The sequence below is a fragment of the Colletotrichum chrysophilum genome (assembly GCF_026319265.1).
Source record: "Colletotrichum chrysophilum strain AFK26 chromosome Unknown scaffold_32, whole genome shotgun sequence".
Classification (NCBI taxonomy): Eukaryota; Fungi; Ascomycota; class Sordariomycetes; order Glomerellales; family Glomerellaceae; genus Colletotrichum; species Colletotrichum chrysophilum.
In genome coordinates, this window is record NW_026517319.1 from 97,083 (window position 1) to 114,246 (window position 17,164).

Sequence of the window (17,164 nt, forward strand, 5' to 3'; positions counted from 1 at the left end):
AGGTTCAAATCCCATGTAACCGAGCAGTTGGTCCAAAGTCAAACAAAGTAAAGTTTAAGAGTCTATTGCATCTTTTATACACTCCTCAGAGGGAGAACTCTCCATGGTCTCATAACTCCAGCTCACAATGCTTTCCCTTTGTCTATCCAGGAAAACATAGTTGTGACAGGAAGTTGTTTAGAAAGGCTGGGCCAAAAGTCAGCAAGCTGTTCACGTATGCTCTAACATTTGGAGGGAACTTACGTTGTCGGCAGGGTGGACCTCCTTGACAAACTGGTTGCCGAGGATGGGGATCTTCTGTGCGGGTGTCAGTCATCTCTCCTTCTGCAGTTGTTCTACGCAGTTGGCTTGGCTTACTTGGAGGATGTCCTTCTGTATTCTGGGAATGCCAGAGGTGTAGAACAGAGCAGCAATACCAGCAGCGGCACCGAAGCCACCAGCACGGACACCACTGAAATAGCAAGTCAGCACTTGGCTCTCCAAATACGTGGTCTTCCAGCGGCGTGTTGCTCCCTAGAACCGGAACCCGTGTCCTGCTCCTGCCTTCGGCCTTGATCTCGGGTGTCCGGCCGAACGGAAGAGGGTGTTGAGGTTTCTTGAGGGCGCTATGGGGGCTTCCGCGAAGGGCGCAGATGTTCGGGGAACACTCACAGCTTGATAACCTGGCTAACAGTCCAGCCAGCGACGTTGGGGACCGTGTTGTACCTAAATCCAACCAGTCAGTCCACTGCTCTGATTTCATGTCGTAGGTTCTGGAGGCATTGCATCGCTCGTTCATGACGCTGACGGGCCGAGAATCGAAGGAGTGACGTGCTTCGGAATCGTAGGGCTATCGAGGAACGTACTTGGGGCCGAACTTGCTGCGGTAGGTAGGGTACAGAGTACCAACACGGGGCTGCAGAGAAAGCAGTGATCAGCAAATGGTAGGTTGCGCAGTGGCTCAAAAAGGCTCTGAGCGAAGAGAAAAGCCTCTGGGCGGACATCGGACTTACAGGAGTGACCATCTTGACTGTGTGCGTCGTGCAGACGAATTGGGATATTCAATTGCAGATGCAAAAGGGAATCGTGAAAGAGTGATGATGTTGCGCGAGATTCTTAGCGGGAAAAGCCGGATTTCCATTGCGCCTCAGGCTACTGGCTGAGGGAGCTGGAGCCAATCGGCGCTGGTTTTCGGCAGGACCCACTCAGCTCGCCCTGAATCGGCTCAGCCTTGCGCTTCTCGAATGCAACGATCCTTTCCTCCACAAGCACAGCTCAACCGACGTCGGCGATCGAGGAGCTCGGCACGCCAACATGGACAAAGTCATCGATGCGCGCTTCGAGCGCGTTGAGAAGGCTCTTGCCAGTCTGATCGAGTCGGTTTCGAAATATCATCCGAATGCCAAACAGGCACTGGACCTTCATGAAGCTGACAACGATCTCGCGAGAGGCCTCGATGAGGGTACAGTCTTCTCGAATGAAGCTATTCACAACTCACTGCTAACCCTCAAAATCAGTACAAGTTCACCAGAACAACCACCTGCGGCTGCAGCAGCTTCGTGCGACAACTTCGTCCCTTGACTCCCAGATCCGGGAGACACTCCAGAGTCTCGCAACGACCCGCAAGGACATCACCACCACCCAAATCACGATGTACACCAACGGACCAAAGTACCCCGTCAAGTACGATGAGCTCCTCAACTACGCCCGCCGCATCAGCAAGACCACCATGCCCCCGGCAGCCATCACAAACGGCGTACCGACGGAAGGCAGCACGCCCGCCCCAGAACCCAACACGAGCATGACCGCAGCCACGACCCCCGGCGCAAACGGTATGCAAAGCCAGCCCGTCAGCGCTGCTCCAACACCCAGCCAGACCCAGACACCCGACCCGTCAGGTGCTATCAACGGTGGCACCAGCTCAGGGGACCTGGCTGCGACGCAGCAAACCACGACGAGTGGCGCGACATCTCTCCCCGATGGTCTTCGCAACCACCTCGACCCGCACTTCAACGCGAGCTTCATCCCGTGGCCGAACGAGTTCCAGATCCGCAGCGGTGCGATGGCGGTGTTCCAAGAACTGCAGGACCAAGGCATTGAACCGCGTGGCTACGATCCAGCGCAGATCGCCGAGGCGAAGCGCAAGGAAGAGGAGGAGCGCAAGGCGCGCGAGGAGCAGGAGAAGGCCGAGCTGGAGAGGAAGAACCGCGAGTACCAGGAGAAGATGGAGAGGATCCGCCGCGAGCAGCAGGAGGCTTACAGACGCGACAGCATGGCCGTCGGCGCTGGTGCCTCATCCGCTGGAAAGAACAAGCAGTTCCAGTTCACGAGCATCATGGACGACGATGATGATGACGAATAGTCTTCAGTTTGGACCTTACAGTGTACAACCTCCCGGGAGTAGTAAAAGCATCACAGCAGGCGTTTCGGGACATGGTGGCATCCATTTTTCGTCTACCTTTCATCCGTCTAAAACATCTAAATGGAAGAGAGCATTTTGAAATCCCATGATCAAAAGCGCTGCATATGCGCTGCTCATCAACACCAATGCAACGCTTAGCAAGTATTCGTACAAATAAAGTAATCATACAGCAACATGATTCGTTCGTCACATGCCAACGCCTCCACACCATGCCACTTAATCGATCTTGATGGAGGCATAAATCTTCCTGACGAACCACCAGCTAGCAAAGTAACCAATCGAGCCTGTGCGAAGTTAGCGTCGTGTCCGGACGGGTGTGCTTGTGTGGTGGGTACTCTTACCGGTCAGAATGAAGAAGAGGAAGGAAATGAGGGCGCTGTATCCGATGTATAGCACAGTTCCGGCCAGGTTACTCAGGTTCAGCTTAGTGATGAGGTACAACAGGCAGTTGGCAAAGATGTAGCCACCGCTCATACCGGCAGCGAGGAAAGAGCGCCATTGCCAGTTGTAATTCTCGGCGCACAGAAGGAAGTAGACCATGAGGATCGTGACTGCGGCAGTGGTGACGATCATAAGGCCGTAGGAGAGGAAGAGGAAGCCAAACATGTAATAAATCCGGCTGAACCAGACCGAACTCATGATGAAGTACAGCTCAACGAAGATGGCACCGAACGGCAGTAGACCGACGATCAGCATGCTGGGGATCGGCCTCAGGTAGGTCGTGACGGGCGGGACCTGGCGGGGGATCTGGTTGGTTCGGACGGGGGGCTCAAGGACGGAAGCACGGAATCCCATCCACGATCCAGCAAAAGACAGAGGGACCGACAGGACGAACCAGATGGCGATAATGACGAGCATAGTGGTGAAAGGAACAGCACCTGAAGACTGCTTGGCCCACAAGAACAGATCAAGGAAGAAGAACGCGCCAAAGACGATGCTGGGGACCAAGATCGGGGTGAGCGCAATGTTCATCTTCCACTTCTCACCCTGCATCGACTTGTAAGTCCTCGAGGAGACATAGCCGCCGACGAAACCCAGAATGGTGTAGAGGAGGAGAATAATAGTACCGAGCGAGCCACGGTTAGACGGCGACAGGAAACCGAGAAGAGCGAAGCAGATCGTGAAGCCGGCCATGACGAACAACTGCACACCATTTCCGAGCAGAACGGAAAGGAGGAGAGGGTGGGATGGGTTGCGGAATACGTCCCCGTGGACTAACTTCCACCCGGAGTCTTCCTGCACGCCATCCTCGATGACCGAGGTACCCGACAGATCGTCCAGGTTGATCTGATCCAGACGATTGTATCGAGCAATATCCTTCTTCAAGGCCCTGACCAAGATGGACATGACTGTGAGGATCAGGATAATCACGATGATAGCAGTGTCAATGAGCCAGAACCAGTGGATCTTGGGGTCAAAGACATGCAAGTACTTGTCCCAGCGAGTTGCCCAGGCTGTCTTGGACTCCTTCCAGTAGACCGAGTAAGAGAACTTGACCTCCTTCTCGCCGCTGTCCTCGTTGAAGATAATAGGCTCCATCTGGTTGTTGCAGTCCAGCAGACCAGGGTAAGCACGGGAGCTGGGCTCCACCACAACGCCGACAACACGGAGTTGGGTCTCGTCGCCGTTGACCGGGTGGTACTCGATGTTGATGTCATAGTGGTTGTTGAAGATGATGTTTCCCTGCTCGTCGGCGCCTCCCATCAGAAAGCCGGGGTTGTAGAACGTTGTGTTCGTGAAGTCGTCGTAGATCTCCTGTCCCGCGGGCAAGCCGTCCACGAGCCAGTTCAAGCTGTAGCCCTGCTCGATACGGCGCCGAACAAAGCCAACAGCAGCCGGAGGATATTTCTGGATGCAGAGCGGCTTGCAAACCTCGTCGTTTTTCATGCGCAGCTCGAAGGGCGAGGTCATAATGCGGTCTCCGAAAAGGATACTGCCGAGACTTTCGGACACATATTCGGGCGCGGGGGACGGCTCGCAGAACTTGAATCCGGGATGGTAATAGTCGTAGGATACGATCGAATGTAGTCGCGAGTCGGAGGGAGCGGCGACAGGCTTGATGCTGTTGACATACAGGGGAACGACGTCGCCCTTCTTGTAGGACGTGGGCGCAACACCTGGCAGGTAGAATGCGGACGCCAGCTGCGGGATCGCCAGCAGCGAGGCGACTAGCGCCGATGAAGGCACCATATCTCGCAATTGCATTATGGGGAGATACTAGAGCTCTGTTCAATATTCGCCGTCAGCCTCGGCGAATTGCGATGCGTTTGCGCTGTTCAAGAGAACAGTAGCGTGAAACATGAAACCGATGGGAATAGCTCCATAGATCGCGATTACGTACCCTTGGATATATGTACGCGAAGCGGCTTACAGCCGGTGGATCGTCCGGGTTTGTTCAGCTCCAGGCGAGATGCGTTGAAAAAAATGACTCGAAAGAAAAGACGGAAGAGCCTGCGATCGTGGGTGTAGAAGCACAGAGCTCCCAAGGTGGACAGATGGCCAATTGCTTTTTTGTTGTGTCAGGTTTGGGAGCTTCGTCCACAGGAGCTCCAGCTGCTTGCTGTCGCCTGCCTCCCGTCTCGAACAACTGTCCCAAATGCGGCTTAGTCACCTTTGTCCGAGCTCCCTATCGGAACATTATCTCCCCGGCGTCCCGCCCGTGGCACAGGGGAAGGAAACACTGGTGGTGGGGTCCGACAGTCGGGGATCCACACGCCCGCAGGTCCGGGTCCCGCACCTGCAGATCGGTTTTGCGGTTGCAAAAAAAAAAATTCCTTGGTCGCGTTCCTGTTCACGCTGCTGCTTCAAAAATCTTCACCAGTCGCAGCCACTCTCGCCAGGTCAAAATGGCTGCACCAAGCAGTCTGCCAGCTCTGCTGGACTCTTTGACACAGTCATTGGCGACTTCGCTGGACGCAGCACCCAAGAATTCAATTGCGCCACCTCAGAATGGCATCTCGCTCCTCGACGTCAAGAACGAGCTTCTTCTTTCCTACCTCCAAAATCTGGTTTTCCTGATCTTGCTCAAGCTTCGCAACGCTAAGAAGCAATCTAGCGACGATGGGAACGCCGACGACACTACGCAGGCAGTCGTCAAGAAGTTGGTGGAACTGAGACTTTACCTGGAGAAGGGTGTTCGCCCTCTCGAAGACAAGTTGCGCTACCAGATTGAAAAGATCCTGCGCGCTGCGGACGATGCCGAGAGAAACGCCAAAGCCGCCGAGGCAGCGGAGGGAGGCAACGGCGACAACTCCGAATCTGCGTCCGACGACGAATCAGGCAGCGAGGAGGAGTCCGACGATGAGGAAGACCTCAAGGCTTCCGCCATGCAAGCGCGACCAGACGCCTTCGTCCGTCCCGCCGCGGCCTCTGCCGCTGTCGCAGCCGCCAAAAAGGATGGAGTCTACCGTCCGCCAAGGATCGCCCCTACAGTCATGCCTTCGGAGCGCCGCGAGAAGACCGACCGTCGCCCCCACAAGTCTGCTGTCATGGACGAGTTTATCGAGACCGAAATGTCCACCGCTCCCCTCGCAGAGCCAAGTATTGGTACAACCATTGTGTCTGGAGGTCGCAGGATGAAGACGGCGGCGGAGCGCAAGGACGAGGACGAACGCCGCGAGTACGAAGAAACCAACTTTGTCCGTCTCGCTCCCAAGAGCAAGAAGGAGCAGGCTAAGGAGAACGCGAGAACCGGCCGCAGTGGTCGCATGCAATTTGGCGGAGAGGAATGGAGAGACTTGGGAGAGGGCGTGGACCGCATCAACAGACTCACTGCACGCAAGAAGAGCGGCGGTACCCGCGATCTCCTCGACAAGAGCCGGAAGCGCGGGAGAGAGACGACAGACGGGCCGAGGGGCAGCGGCCAAAGAGCCGAGATGGGAGAGCGTTTCCAGAAGCGTGTCAAGACCCTGGAGGCGGGCAGACGCGACAGAGGCAAGCGATAGACGGACGGAGATACCCCAACAGTGCGTCGAAAGGTATTCAGCATCAAAAAGAAAGGAGTTTTTGCCGAGGTTCTTGGACTGGGTTAGACCAGTTCAGTCGACGTTTTAGAGTTGCAATTGTGTTTGTGACAATGTGTGGCCTGGTTGTGTGCCCATGGAAATTCGTCTGGTGCCATGCTCAGTGACTGGGAAGTACCATACCGGCAGCTAATCCGATCGGCCAGCCAGCGATAATCTTCCGAATTCGCGATCCAACCTGGTTTAGATCACCCAACCATTTCAGCGTAGCAGCCAACAGCAGGTGGCCTCGGCAGTGTCTTGGTCCTCGGACTATGCATAGCCCTGCCACAGTCGACCATTCGGCCTTGATTTCGCATGTCTTCCCAAGTGATGACAGCCACCTTCGAAAGACTTTTCCAATGGGGTTTTTGAAGGCGGGCTGGATCAAACGGCGGCCCATGCCCCCCAGCAGTTCCCTGGCGTCAGGTCAAGACAGGCACAGAACAGTGGGCTGGGCCGGGCTAACCCCGTATTTCACATGCTTCCCTGTGGCGTTTCAATTGACTCCCCTAGCGTTCTTGGTGACGTCAATCGTTCATAACCAGTGGGCCTGTTCGCCGGCCGTCTCAGTCTGCCAGCCGCGGGGGGTTTGAGGCGGACCTGACCTCAACGTTAAGGGAAGCTCACATGCCAGTGAGCTGCCCAGAGCTCCTGGAGCTTCCTAGGCTTGCCGTCTGCCACGTTCGCCTCGTTCTGTTGAGCTCCCTTAGCCTTTTTTTTCCTCAATTGGTTTTATAGAGTTTCATACCCCCTTTCGTTGCTTTGTCTTGTCCTCCTACACTCCGCTGGACAAAACATCGACTGCTCTGCTACTCAAACAACCACCGAACACGTCTGGGCTTGAGGCCTGTCTGCCACGATGCCGTCCGAATCTCGCGTAGAGAATCCCCTCTTCCATCCCTTCCTTTTCCTCTTCCAGGTGTTCCAATGGTTCGCGGATAAGATCTTTTCGCCCACTCCTCCCGAGCCGAGCACCCGCCTGAGCCGTCCCAAGGTGGCGGTCATTGGAGCTGGTATCACCGGTGTCACGTCTGCAGCGCATTGTATCGGTCATGGATTCGACGTCGTCATATTCGAGGCGGGCGGTCGCGAGAATTTGGGAGGTATCTGGAGTGTACGACAACCCCTGGCAACCCAATTTGGAGTAGCACTAACGTCAGATACAGAAAGTCAACAATTCTTCCAGCTTACAGATTCACTCCATGATGTTCCGCTTCCATCCCTCCGTGAAATGGGAGCGCGGCTACCCCGACAGACAGCAAATCCTCAGCCAAGTTAAGCAGGTTTGGGAGAAATATGGACTGGAGACTCGCACCAAGTTCAACACCCCCGTGGACAAAGTCTACCAGGACGAAAAGGGTCGCTGGGTTGTCAACAACACCGCAAATGGTCACTTCGAGGGCGTTATCGCTGCTGTTGGCACATGCGGCAAGCCCAAAATGCCCCATATCCCCGGAATGGAGAACTTCAAGGGTCATGTGTACCACTCCAGTCAACTCACCGGGTATGAATCTCCAACCCCTAGGTACTCTCTGGTGCGCTGCAGGACTAATGACTTTATAGAAAGAACGCCAAGGGCAAGAAGATGGTCGTCATTGGTGGTGGTGCCAGCGCTGTTGAGGCATTGGAGTTTGCCGTAGACGAAGAAGCCGAAAAGACCTCGATCCTGTCTCGCAGCGACAAATGGATCATTCCTCGCAATCCAATCGTGAACATGTTGCTGGCAATGAACATTCTTGGCCAAGAGACGAGATTCTCATGGATCCCCGAGACCCTGCTCCGCAAGTTGTTCTATCGCGACTTGCAAGATATCGCTCCTTACAACAAAGGCATCTACATGGACACGCCGATGGTCAACAGCCACGTCATGGAAACCATTCGCTCGGGCCATGCTGAGTGGATTCGTTGCGATATCGAGGGCTTTACCGCTGATGGTGTCATCGTCAACCGACGTGCTCAAGGTGTTCCCAAGGATGGCCCAGGAAGGAGAGAGGTGGTTCCCGCGGATATCATTGTCATGGCTACTGGTTATAAGCGTCCCTCGCTCGACTTCCTACCCGAGGACTGTTTCACCGAGCCGTACAGCCCTCCCAACTGGTACATCCAGACGTTCCCACCCAACCATCCGTCCATCTCTGCGATCAACTGGTAAGTCTTGGCTTGACACATGCAAACTCACATGTAACTGACTCACTCTGCAGCACCTATGTTGCCGCTATCGGAACCGTAGGCAACTGGCATATCGGTATCTACACGAGAATTCTCCTCATGTTCCTGATCGACCCGTTGACGAGACCGCATCCATTCTGGATGAAGTCGTGGATCGAGATGACAAAGCTCCTGAAATACTTTTCGCCCACTGGCGCTTTCGACTTCTTCACCTACCTCGAGCTTCTATGGTGGTTCGCCTTCAGCGTCACCTTTAATCCCTTCCGATGGAAATGGGCCTTCTTCGTCTTCTTCGGTTTGGGTTTCATGCTTCCCAAGCGAGTCGTCGAAGTTGAAGCACGCATCCGCAATGGCATGGGCTTCCAGGAGGAGGTTGGACGTGACACGGGCCGGAGCATCTAAAACCTCCATGTTTAGTGGCTGGCAGAAGAAATGCCACCTGGAATGTATGGTATTCACACTGGAAATGTGACGACTCAGCTCGGTTCGGTTGGCGTGTGCATGGCTGATTTCATTTCGGCTCCGAGGCGTCCTTCGTTGGGTTCCATCGTGTACAAAAGCGGATGTGATCGGCCAAGCTATGGAAGAATGAAAAGCAAGCATTTCATTTGAGATCTGACCTGCGATTTTGAGAATTGAGATAAGACAACAACGCCAGTCTCGTGGCTTGGCTACAAGCTAAGAGGCTAGCAAACATGAGTGTCCCATCCTCTCGGGAGGTATGATCGGCACGCGCTGCTGTTTCCATCATGTTTGCGTTCGTCGCGCGTCCTCACGGGGTAGTTGCCAAGCTCAAGCCACTTTTCAGTAGTCGCCTATCCCTTGCAGGAGCTGATTCATCAACACTTTCGTATGCTCGGGTTTCACCCGGGCGGTCGATCAACAACCCCGGACCCGAGATAGTCTAGCGCCGGTGCCCCGGTTAGGCCGGTTCAGCCCGTTCGTGGGCGCCCCATTGCCTCTTTGAGCCGGCCATCACTGAATAATACTTCCTCCTCTGGACTGGCTTCTAAACGTCCATTCCCTTGATGTACGCGTACTCCACCTGCGATCTACCAAGCCCACGGTACGGCGGCTCAAGCGGCTTCCCTTGGAAGCGGGGAACGGATATCCCGCCGTGCCCGCTCATAATCCATGCGTGTTGTACGATGTTGGCGATGACTGAGGCGATGCTTTCGAACGGGTTCGGCTGTTTTCATCGGCCTTCGTCCAATTTGCGGGGTAAAATGTGAGCTTGTCGTTCGATGTTATTCAATATTCAGCCACAGCTCTCTTCGATTGGTTTTGGATACAAATTTCGTGGCTCTTCACGCTGTTCGTGAACATACTCTTGGAGGATGGGCATTCTGAACACCTTCGTATGGCTAGTTGGGTCTTCAGGGCTGGTGATTGATCAAGACATGATCCAGAATATCAAACCCTCCATTCTTTCTTCCCAGGCAAAACTTAGCATTCCGAACCCCTCTTTTCCAGTGATATCGACGACAACACGCTGGGATTGGCCCGGAGAACGAGCTCTGACCGGGCCCCTGTGAGCTTTCCCATGCTCGCAATGCCATTCTCAGACGCGAGCAATCATCGGGAAAGCGCGCAACCGGACGCTAACACCCACTCGCCGGGGTCAAGCTGAAGAGCAAGTCGTTTTGATGTCTCAGGGAATAGTGTGATCACGATCAATGGCGTCTCATGGTCGTCGGCGTCCTGCGTGCTGGTTCATGGGAGGCCGAAGATACCTGAACAGGCCATCCGAGGTGCCGAGGCAGGGCAGCTATCCGACCCGGGTCGTCGTTGTTTAAAAGCCAGCTTGTATTCCCCGAGTTTATGATGAAGGAATCAGCAGTCAAGCTCCACGACAATGCTTGGATTCCGCAGAAACCCATTGAGTACGCCCAGCCAAAACTTTATTCTTCCTTCCCATACCTTTTTATGAGCCGCAACTGATATTTCGATCTTCATAGGCCGACGGAAGAAGTCTGTTTCTTCCGAGCAATCCTTCAGTTCAGAAAGATCTATCGACGACATCACACCCACCGGCACTCCTATCTCAGAGTCACGACCATCCATCATGGCAACCACCAGCAGTCAGTCATCGGTCAACAAGCACATCATCAGGGAGGAGTCCAGAAGGATGAACGGCGCCTCGAGCAGCGACTCTGCCTCTGAGTCTGGCAATGAGGCCGTCACAAGGCACACCTCGTTTCAAACGCGGACGACCTCTTCTTCTCAGATCCAGACCCAGTCGTCAACCAGGACCCAGTCTTCATCCCAGCTTACATCTTCATCTTCATTCTCGTGGAAGATGCTGAGTGTCTCTGAGGTTGTCAAGACTATCAAAGGTAAGATCGTCCGAGAGATCGAGGATGTCAGCCACGATCACTTTGAGAGGATGGGCCTCGAAGGGTACCTGGAGTACATCGGCAACGAGCGTTTGATCCACATGCCTGCCAAGGGCAGCCAGTGGGACCGGGTTTTGAAGGAGGCCGAGTTCTTTGCTATCCAGCTGGATGGCTTCGCAGAGAACCTCAAGAAGGTCATTCCCGACTCTTACCGCGCCCGGGATACTGCTTTAGCAAGCTGCTACTTGCTTCTCGAGGTAAGATGTCGTTTGCCCATCACTTATGGTTATTGGTTATTAACCTATTATACAGCTTGGCTGTGATCAAGCCGAGGCTCTGGAGCCTACGTTCAACGCCCTCTATGAGCTTGGTCTGCTGCTTTCTCATGTCATCAGGCTGCATGACATGTTCTCGGCTAGTGAGGCTATCAGGTCTGACCTTGACCGTGTCTTCTCCAGCCTCGTTCACCTCGTTGGAAGCATCGCCATCTTCTACAGACAGCGTATCAACCGCATCTTCAGCGGCTCGGTGACGATTGATTTCGATGCCGAGTTTGGTGCTCAGGTTTCTGAGATTTGGTCTTTGAAGGAGCACCTCTTCAACCACATGTGGGCCTACAAGCTCCGTGAGAAGCAGCAATCGCTTGATATCGCCACCATGCGACAGCATCTGTTGCCGTCCAAGGAGTCTGTCAAGTCTTTTGTCTACGGCCGTGTTGCCGACCGCAAGCTCCGCGTCGACGGCACGTGTACGTGGATTCAGCACGACCTGCACGAGTTCCTCGGCAGCCAGGATGATATCTTTACCATCACTGGAAATGAGGGATGCGGCAAAAGTATGCTTGCTGCTTGGGTGAGGCAAAGGCTCGAGAGGCCCATCCACGGAACTCACTTCGAGACCATCTCTTATACCTTTTGTAAGTTATCTAGTCGCATTCTAGACGTTCCGTGCTAACATTGTGACCAGCGAGCGATATTCCCGAGGAGTCTTCGCCTCTTGCTCTTCTAAAGAGTTTGCTTTCTCAACTCTTGGAGTCTAACGTCGGTGACGTTGCACTCTTTGAGAAGCTGGGAGTTATCTTCGGCAGCACCCCGCCGGGAGAGCACAGCCACAAGCTCGAGACCGATCTTTGGGAGTGTCTTGAGCTGAGTCTTGCTGCCATCAACAAGAAGGCGCACCTGGTCTTGGTCATTGACGGCCTCGATGAGATCACGGGCGGGACTCAGAAGGCTAGTGACCTGCACAAGCGCCTTCACTCCGCTCTCAAGAAGCACCCCAACATTCAGGCCGTCACCTTCTCCCGCCCGATTTCCCACCTTGGCGGCAGTGGCAGCAAGCATCTGGTCATAACGCCTGACCACGTGCGCGACGATATCGAACTCTTCCTCGCCAACAGGCTCGGACGCATTCGCGCCTTCGCTGAAGAGAATGACAACTCCAAGCGCAACCTTGTCAATCAGCTTGCCGATCAAGCCAAGGGCTCCTTCCTCTTCGCCTACCTTTCCATCCAGCTCCTGTCTACAGGCCTAAATATCGGCTCATTCAGAGACACAATCTCCCGTTGCAATTCTGACGTGAAGGCTGTTATTGGAGAGCTCATGAAGAAGGTCAACATCAAGGAAGAGTACGGCGAGAGCAAGACCTACAACCTCTTCATCTTCATGCTCGCCGCTCAGCGCCCCCTCACCACTGGCGAGATGACCAATCTCATGGGCGTTTCCTTGTCGAAGCGTACCGTCTCTCCTTCTGCCGACATTTGGGCCCCCATCAACAACACCCAGGGCCTCGTCAATGTGCACCGGGGAACCCTGCGCTTCAAGCATTCCGTCGTGAGGAAGTACGTCCACAGCCTCTGTGGCAACACCCTCATGAGTATTGAGGATGCTCACCGCCACCTGACGTTGGCTCTGATGCTCTTCGCTAAGACGAAGTTCACCTACACCTACGAGCCGTCTCTGGAGGGGCTTCCTCAAGACCTCATAGACGATTGCTTTCACTCGCATCACATCGTGCCGTATATGATGCAGCACTGGGTCTACCACTTCCGCTCATCATCTTTGGTTGGACAAAAGGGCAAACTCACCCTTACTACTGAGTTCAAGGAGGTCTTCCCCGAGACCACCTTCTTCTCCCTGCTCGAGTGGTCCCACTGGCAGACGCAATTCTCGCTCAAGGACACTATCGAGATGCACGATCTCACTCTTCGCATCCGGTCTACGTGCTTCGGCGAGAGGCACCGCTCGTATCTCCAGAACCTTATCGTTCTGGGAAGCCTTCGAAGACGCACCACCGACCAGACCTCCGCTGCCGAGTACTTTTACAAGGCTTCAAGCATTGGCCAGGTCGTGCTGTACAAGTTCAGCCCTATCGTCATCTCCTGCACCAACTTGTTCCTTACCTGCACTGAGAAGATCACGATCACCACGCGAACCACGACCGTCACCTACCGTGAGGAGATGATCAAGTACATGATTGAGATGCACCGAGGCAAGAGCGGTAAGCACAGTGACGAGGTTATCAGGTGGACCAAGTTGCTGGCCAAGCTTTACGTCGACGTCAAGGAGGAGGAGAGGTCGTTGGAAATATACCGAGAACTCCATCTCATCGTCACCGCCCGTTTTGGTAAGGGTTCCAAGGAGGAGTCTGAGCTAGCTGGTTCCATGAGTATTGTCCTCCAAGGAAGAGAAGGCCATGACCCCAGAACCATCTCCCGCCACACCACGCTTCTCTTTGACGCTGCCGAGGAGCTTTCATACACAGACGTCCGTCGCATCGAGATTATGTTCAGCCTCGCTCGTACCTACGAGTTCAACAAGCAGTATCTCATGACGGAGAGGTTGTACGTCAGCCTTTGGCGCTCCATCTTGGAGGCTTGCCGCCTCAAGGGCAGCGCCGAGCTCCACCTCCAGAAACTCAACATCGCCATCGAATACATCCATTTCCTTCAGCGCATCAAGCGAACCGAGGAGGCTTGCAACATTTTGGTGTGCCTCTGGGCTGAGTACGAGCACCACAACTTCGAGTCTGAGGTCATGGTCATCCGCTTCAAGGAGCTGGCCGTCATCGCCAAGTCGTTTGGCATCATCAATATCTCCATGTCGATGCTCAGCAGGGTCTGGGGCTACTTCAAGTCTAAGAAGACCATTGAACACAAGGAGGCACTCTCGACCGCTACAATCATCACCGAGGTTGTCGAGGAGATTATTGAGACCACCGTCGAGACCAAAACGACCACCACTGTGGTCGAAACCGTCACCAGGGAGGTCTGGGAGACGACCTACAACCGCTGCAAGGGTGGCAAGGTCAATAAGGGATTCTTCAGTTCCTGCATGGCCCTCGTTAACCTCTACCTCAGGCAGGAGAACTGGGCTGAGGCAGAGGTCATCATTCGCAAGTCTCTGGAGGTTACCTGGGGTGGTGTTCTGACTGCTACCACCAAATTGACCATCGAAGGCGAGTTCGTGCAGGAGCGCGTCTCCGTCGCAAGGGGTCTCGCTCGCTGCTACCACAAGCAGAGGCAGTTCGACAAGGCCGAGGAGATCTACCTCCGCATCTTCCACGCCTGTTTCCACTCCCTTCGCGTCGAAGACCACTGCGTACTCGAGGCCGGCGTCGCTCTGGTCGAGTTCTACGAGGAGTACCACCGCCATGAGAAGGTCATCGATATCTACAACAAGCTTCTTCAGAACTACCGCAAGAACCTCAAGCGCGACCACCAGTTGACAGTTCAGACCCTCTACAAGCTGGCTGCTGTCTACCTCAAGCTCGGTCGCAAGGAGGCCTACGACTGCTACAACGAGATTGTCACTATCTACACCCACGACGGCTGCTGTCATGCTGCTGGCCTTGATGCCGCCATCATCGTTCTCAACCACTACCACCTTGAGAAGCGCTACAGCGAGCTTCAGAAGATTTGTACTGTTCTCTGGAAGACTTTCGTTCACCACAACAAGGAGATCCAGTTCACCGAGGAGATGGTCGAGGTCATCTACGAGCGCTACCGCTACGTCCTGGAGCACCACGCCAAGGTCGAGTTCTCTGTCCGGTACAAGCTTACCATCGAGTACCGCGAGACAGTGACCAAGGTCTTTGGTGCTTCCGCCGGCATCGTTATCAAGGCCATGATCGCACTTGCAGAGGTGTGCGAGGGTTCCTCGGAGCACTACCAGGAGTCGGTTAGGGTCTATGAGGAAGTCATTACCAGGACGAAGACCACGAACGTGGTCACCGAGACGACAGTTCGCACGATGAAGAAGCGTCTGTCCCACCTCTACGTCACCGTCATTACCACAGGCCAAGTTTCAACTACGACCACCGTCGAGCGCGCCATTTCTGTCAACGTCGAGATCTACGAGCAGCTCAGAATCGAGTTCGGCTGGTGGCACGAAACTACTCTCGCCAAACTCCGGGAGATCACCCTTCTGTACAAGAAGCTCGGCACTAAGGAGTCCCACATGGCCATCGTGCAGATGCTACAGGCGTCCGTCATGGAGATCATCACGACCGTCACCATCTCCACGACCCTGCACACCGCCGCCTCCTCCTTGGCCCAGATCTACATCGCCTGCGGCATGGTGCGACACGGTCACGATCTCCTTCGCCAGCTGCGCTACGTTCTCCTCTTCCCCGGCTTCGAGGGTGGAGAGAAGGATGTTAGCATCAAGGTCAATCGCAAGGTCTCTAAGGTGTCCTTAGTCTTCCTCATCTCTTTTGAGCAGGCCTTGAACGTCGACTCCAAGGTGTCGTACAGCTTCTCTGAGATCATGGCGGACGTGCTCTTGGAGACGATCTTGTACGAGCAGTACATGACTGTCATGTCCAAGTTCACAGAGACCAACAACATTGAGGTCGTCATCGAACACGCTGCTCGTCTTCGTTTTGTCTGGGAGTCTCGTGGCCGCTCCGGCTTCGTGGCTGTCCTCGACAAGAAGCTCTTCTCGCTGTTCACATCCAAGTACTCCAAGTATCTCGGACCCGCCGCAACTAACCAAGCTGGCTCCGACTTCTACGTCGGCCTGCTCAGCGAGATCGGCGAGGGCATTGCTGCCGACAGAGACTCCATCGACTTCGGCCTCGTCTCATGCAGGGCCGCTTACACGGTTACCAAGAGGTTCATGGAGAAGGAGAAAGACATCAACAGAGCCCACGAAGTGGCCAAGGTCGGTTTCAGCTTTGCCAACTCTCAACGCTTTTACCACATGGGCAATAACTTTGTTTGGGGCTTCCGCTTGGCTGAGCTTCTTGCTGGCATTGGCGTGAGCACCTGGAAGTCTGCCAATGACAACGCTAAGGAATCCTCTATTGCTACAAGCAGACATGTGATGCAGATGGTGTTCACCGCCATGAAGGAGCGCAGGTTCGACTTCGCTGGCCTTGAGCCCAGAGATGTCAAGAGTCTGGTTTACCTCCTTGGCGAACAGAAGAACTACATCGAGCTCGAGGTACGTTACTGTATGACAACTGTGAACCAGATTGAGCTAACAACCATTTCACAGAACCTTCTTACCATTCTCTGGCAGTCCAGGGAGGTGCAACGCATGTGGCGAGCCGATATGGTCCTCAACATTGGCTCTCTCCTCGTCAACGCTCACATCTCTGCGGGACATATTGACCAGGCAATCAACCTCTGCGACACTCTCTACTACAACGTCCGCCAATCCCGTGGCGGTCTGGACATCCAAGCTCTGGACTTTGCCAACCGCCTTACACAGCTTCTCCGCCGTGGCGACCGTCTTCGCGACGCCGCCCACGTCCATCAGGACGTCGTGTGCGATCTCGAAGAGCATCTACTTGCCACCAGCGGTGCCGACAAGGACGAGCGTCTCCGAAACGCTGCTGACATCCATCTCGACGGCATGCGCAAGTGCAACTGGGCTTCTCGTGGCGACGGTTTGAGGAATACGAAGGAGGTGTATGGCCGCCTCGTCAAGGGGTACGGCAAGCTGAACACACCTGCGGTTGAACAGTGGACTACACTGAGTGCTGCAGATGAGAAGAGGGAGGCCAACCAGGCTTTTACCTGGCCTATGGAATGGAAGCTTGAAGGTGCCGACATGGCAGGTGCAGGGCTCAAGAGGCCTACAATTGCGTCTGCGAAGGAGAGATGGAGGTGCTGGAGCTATGGATCCAGCGTGGAGGTGACAACTTACTAGACAGCCCGTGAACGGGGGTTCATGTTCCGATTTCCTTTTTGTTTGCTCATCATTGTTACGCTTTACCCAGAAGCCTCAGAGGCCCACCGCTTAAAAGCTTGC

The 17,164-nt window shown here is 54.6% G+C and overlaps 6 protein-coding genes across 6 annotated transcripts; 4 read left to right on the top strand and 2 right to left on the bottom strand.

Annotated features, from left to right (window-relative positions):
* Positions 1 to 177: 177 nt before the first annotated feature.
* Positions 178 to 1,004, bottom strand: COL26b_004984 (uncharacterized protein; the record flags this gene model as incomplete). The annotated part of the gene is made up of 5 exons (XM_053177842.1): positions 178 to 186; positions 244 to 297; positions 358 to 451; positions 846 to 895; positions 993 to 1,004. The coding sequence occupies 5 exons, from the start codon at positions 1,002 to 1,004 to the stop codon at positions 178 to 180; spliced, it is 219 nt and encodes a 72-aa protein (XP_053038151.1).
* A 289-nt stretch (positions 1,005 to 1,293) lies between these two features.
* On the top strand, positions 1,294 to 2,341 carry COL26b_004985 (uncharacterized protein; the record flags this gene model as incomplete). The annotated part of the gene is made up of 2 exons (XM_053177843.1): positions 1,294 to 1,441; positions 1,497 to 2,341. The coding sequence occupies 2 exons, from the start codon at positions 1,294 to 1,296 to the stop codon at positions 2,339 to 2,341; spliced, it is 993 nt and encodes a 330-aa protein (XP_053038152.1).
* Positions 2,342 to 2,617: 276 nt separating this feature from the next.
* COL26b_004986 (uncharacterized protein) lies at positions 2,618 to 4,606 on the bottom strand (the record flags this gene model as incomplete). The annotated part of the gene is made up of 2 exons (XM_053177844.1): positions 2,618 to 2,685; positions 2,743 to 4,606. The coding sequence occupies 2 exons, from the start codon at positions 4,604 to 4,606 to the stop codon at positions 2,618 to 2,620; spliced, it is 1,932 nt and encodes a 643-aa protein (XP_053038153.1).
* Positions 4,607 to 5,247: 641 nt separating this feature from the next.
* Positions 5,248 to 6,345, top strand: COL26b_004987 (uncharacterized protein; the record flags this gene model as incomplete). The annotated part of the gene is made up of 1 exon (XM_053177845.1): positions 5,248 to 6,345. One exon carries the CDS (start codon positions 5,248 to 5,250, stop codon positions 6,343 to 6,345), a length of 1,098 nt encoding a protein of 365 aa, XP_053038154.1.
* Positions 6,346 to 7,264: 919 nt separating this feature from the next.
* On the top strand, positions 7,265 to 8,976 carry COL26b_004988 (uncharacterized protein; the record flags this gene model as incomplete). The annotated part of the gene is made up of 4 exons (XM_053177846.1): positions 7,265 to 7,519; positions 7,599 to 7,909; positions 7,969 to 8,553; positions 8,607 to 8,976. The coding sequence occupies 4 exons, from the start codon at positions 7,265 to 7,267 to the stop codon at positions 8,974 to 8,976; spliced, it is 1,521 nt and encodes a 506-aa protein (XP_053038155.1).
* Positions 8,977 to 10,639: 1,663 nt separating this feature from the next.
* On the top strand, positions 10,640 to 17,062 carry COL26b_004989 (uncharacterized protein; the record flags this gene model as incomplete). The annotated part of the gene is made up of 4 exons (XM_053177847.1): positions 10,640 to 11,167; positions 11,223 to 11,826; positions 11,877 to 16,351; positions 16,406 to 17,062. 4 exons carry the CDS (start codon positions 10,640 to 10,642, stop codon positions 17,060 to 17,062), a joined length of 6,264 nt encoding a protein of 2,087 aa, XP_053038156.1.
* Positions 17,063 to 17,164: the final 102 nt, after the last annotated feature.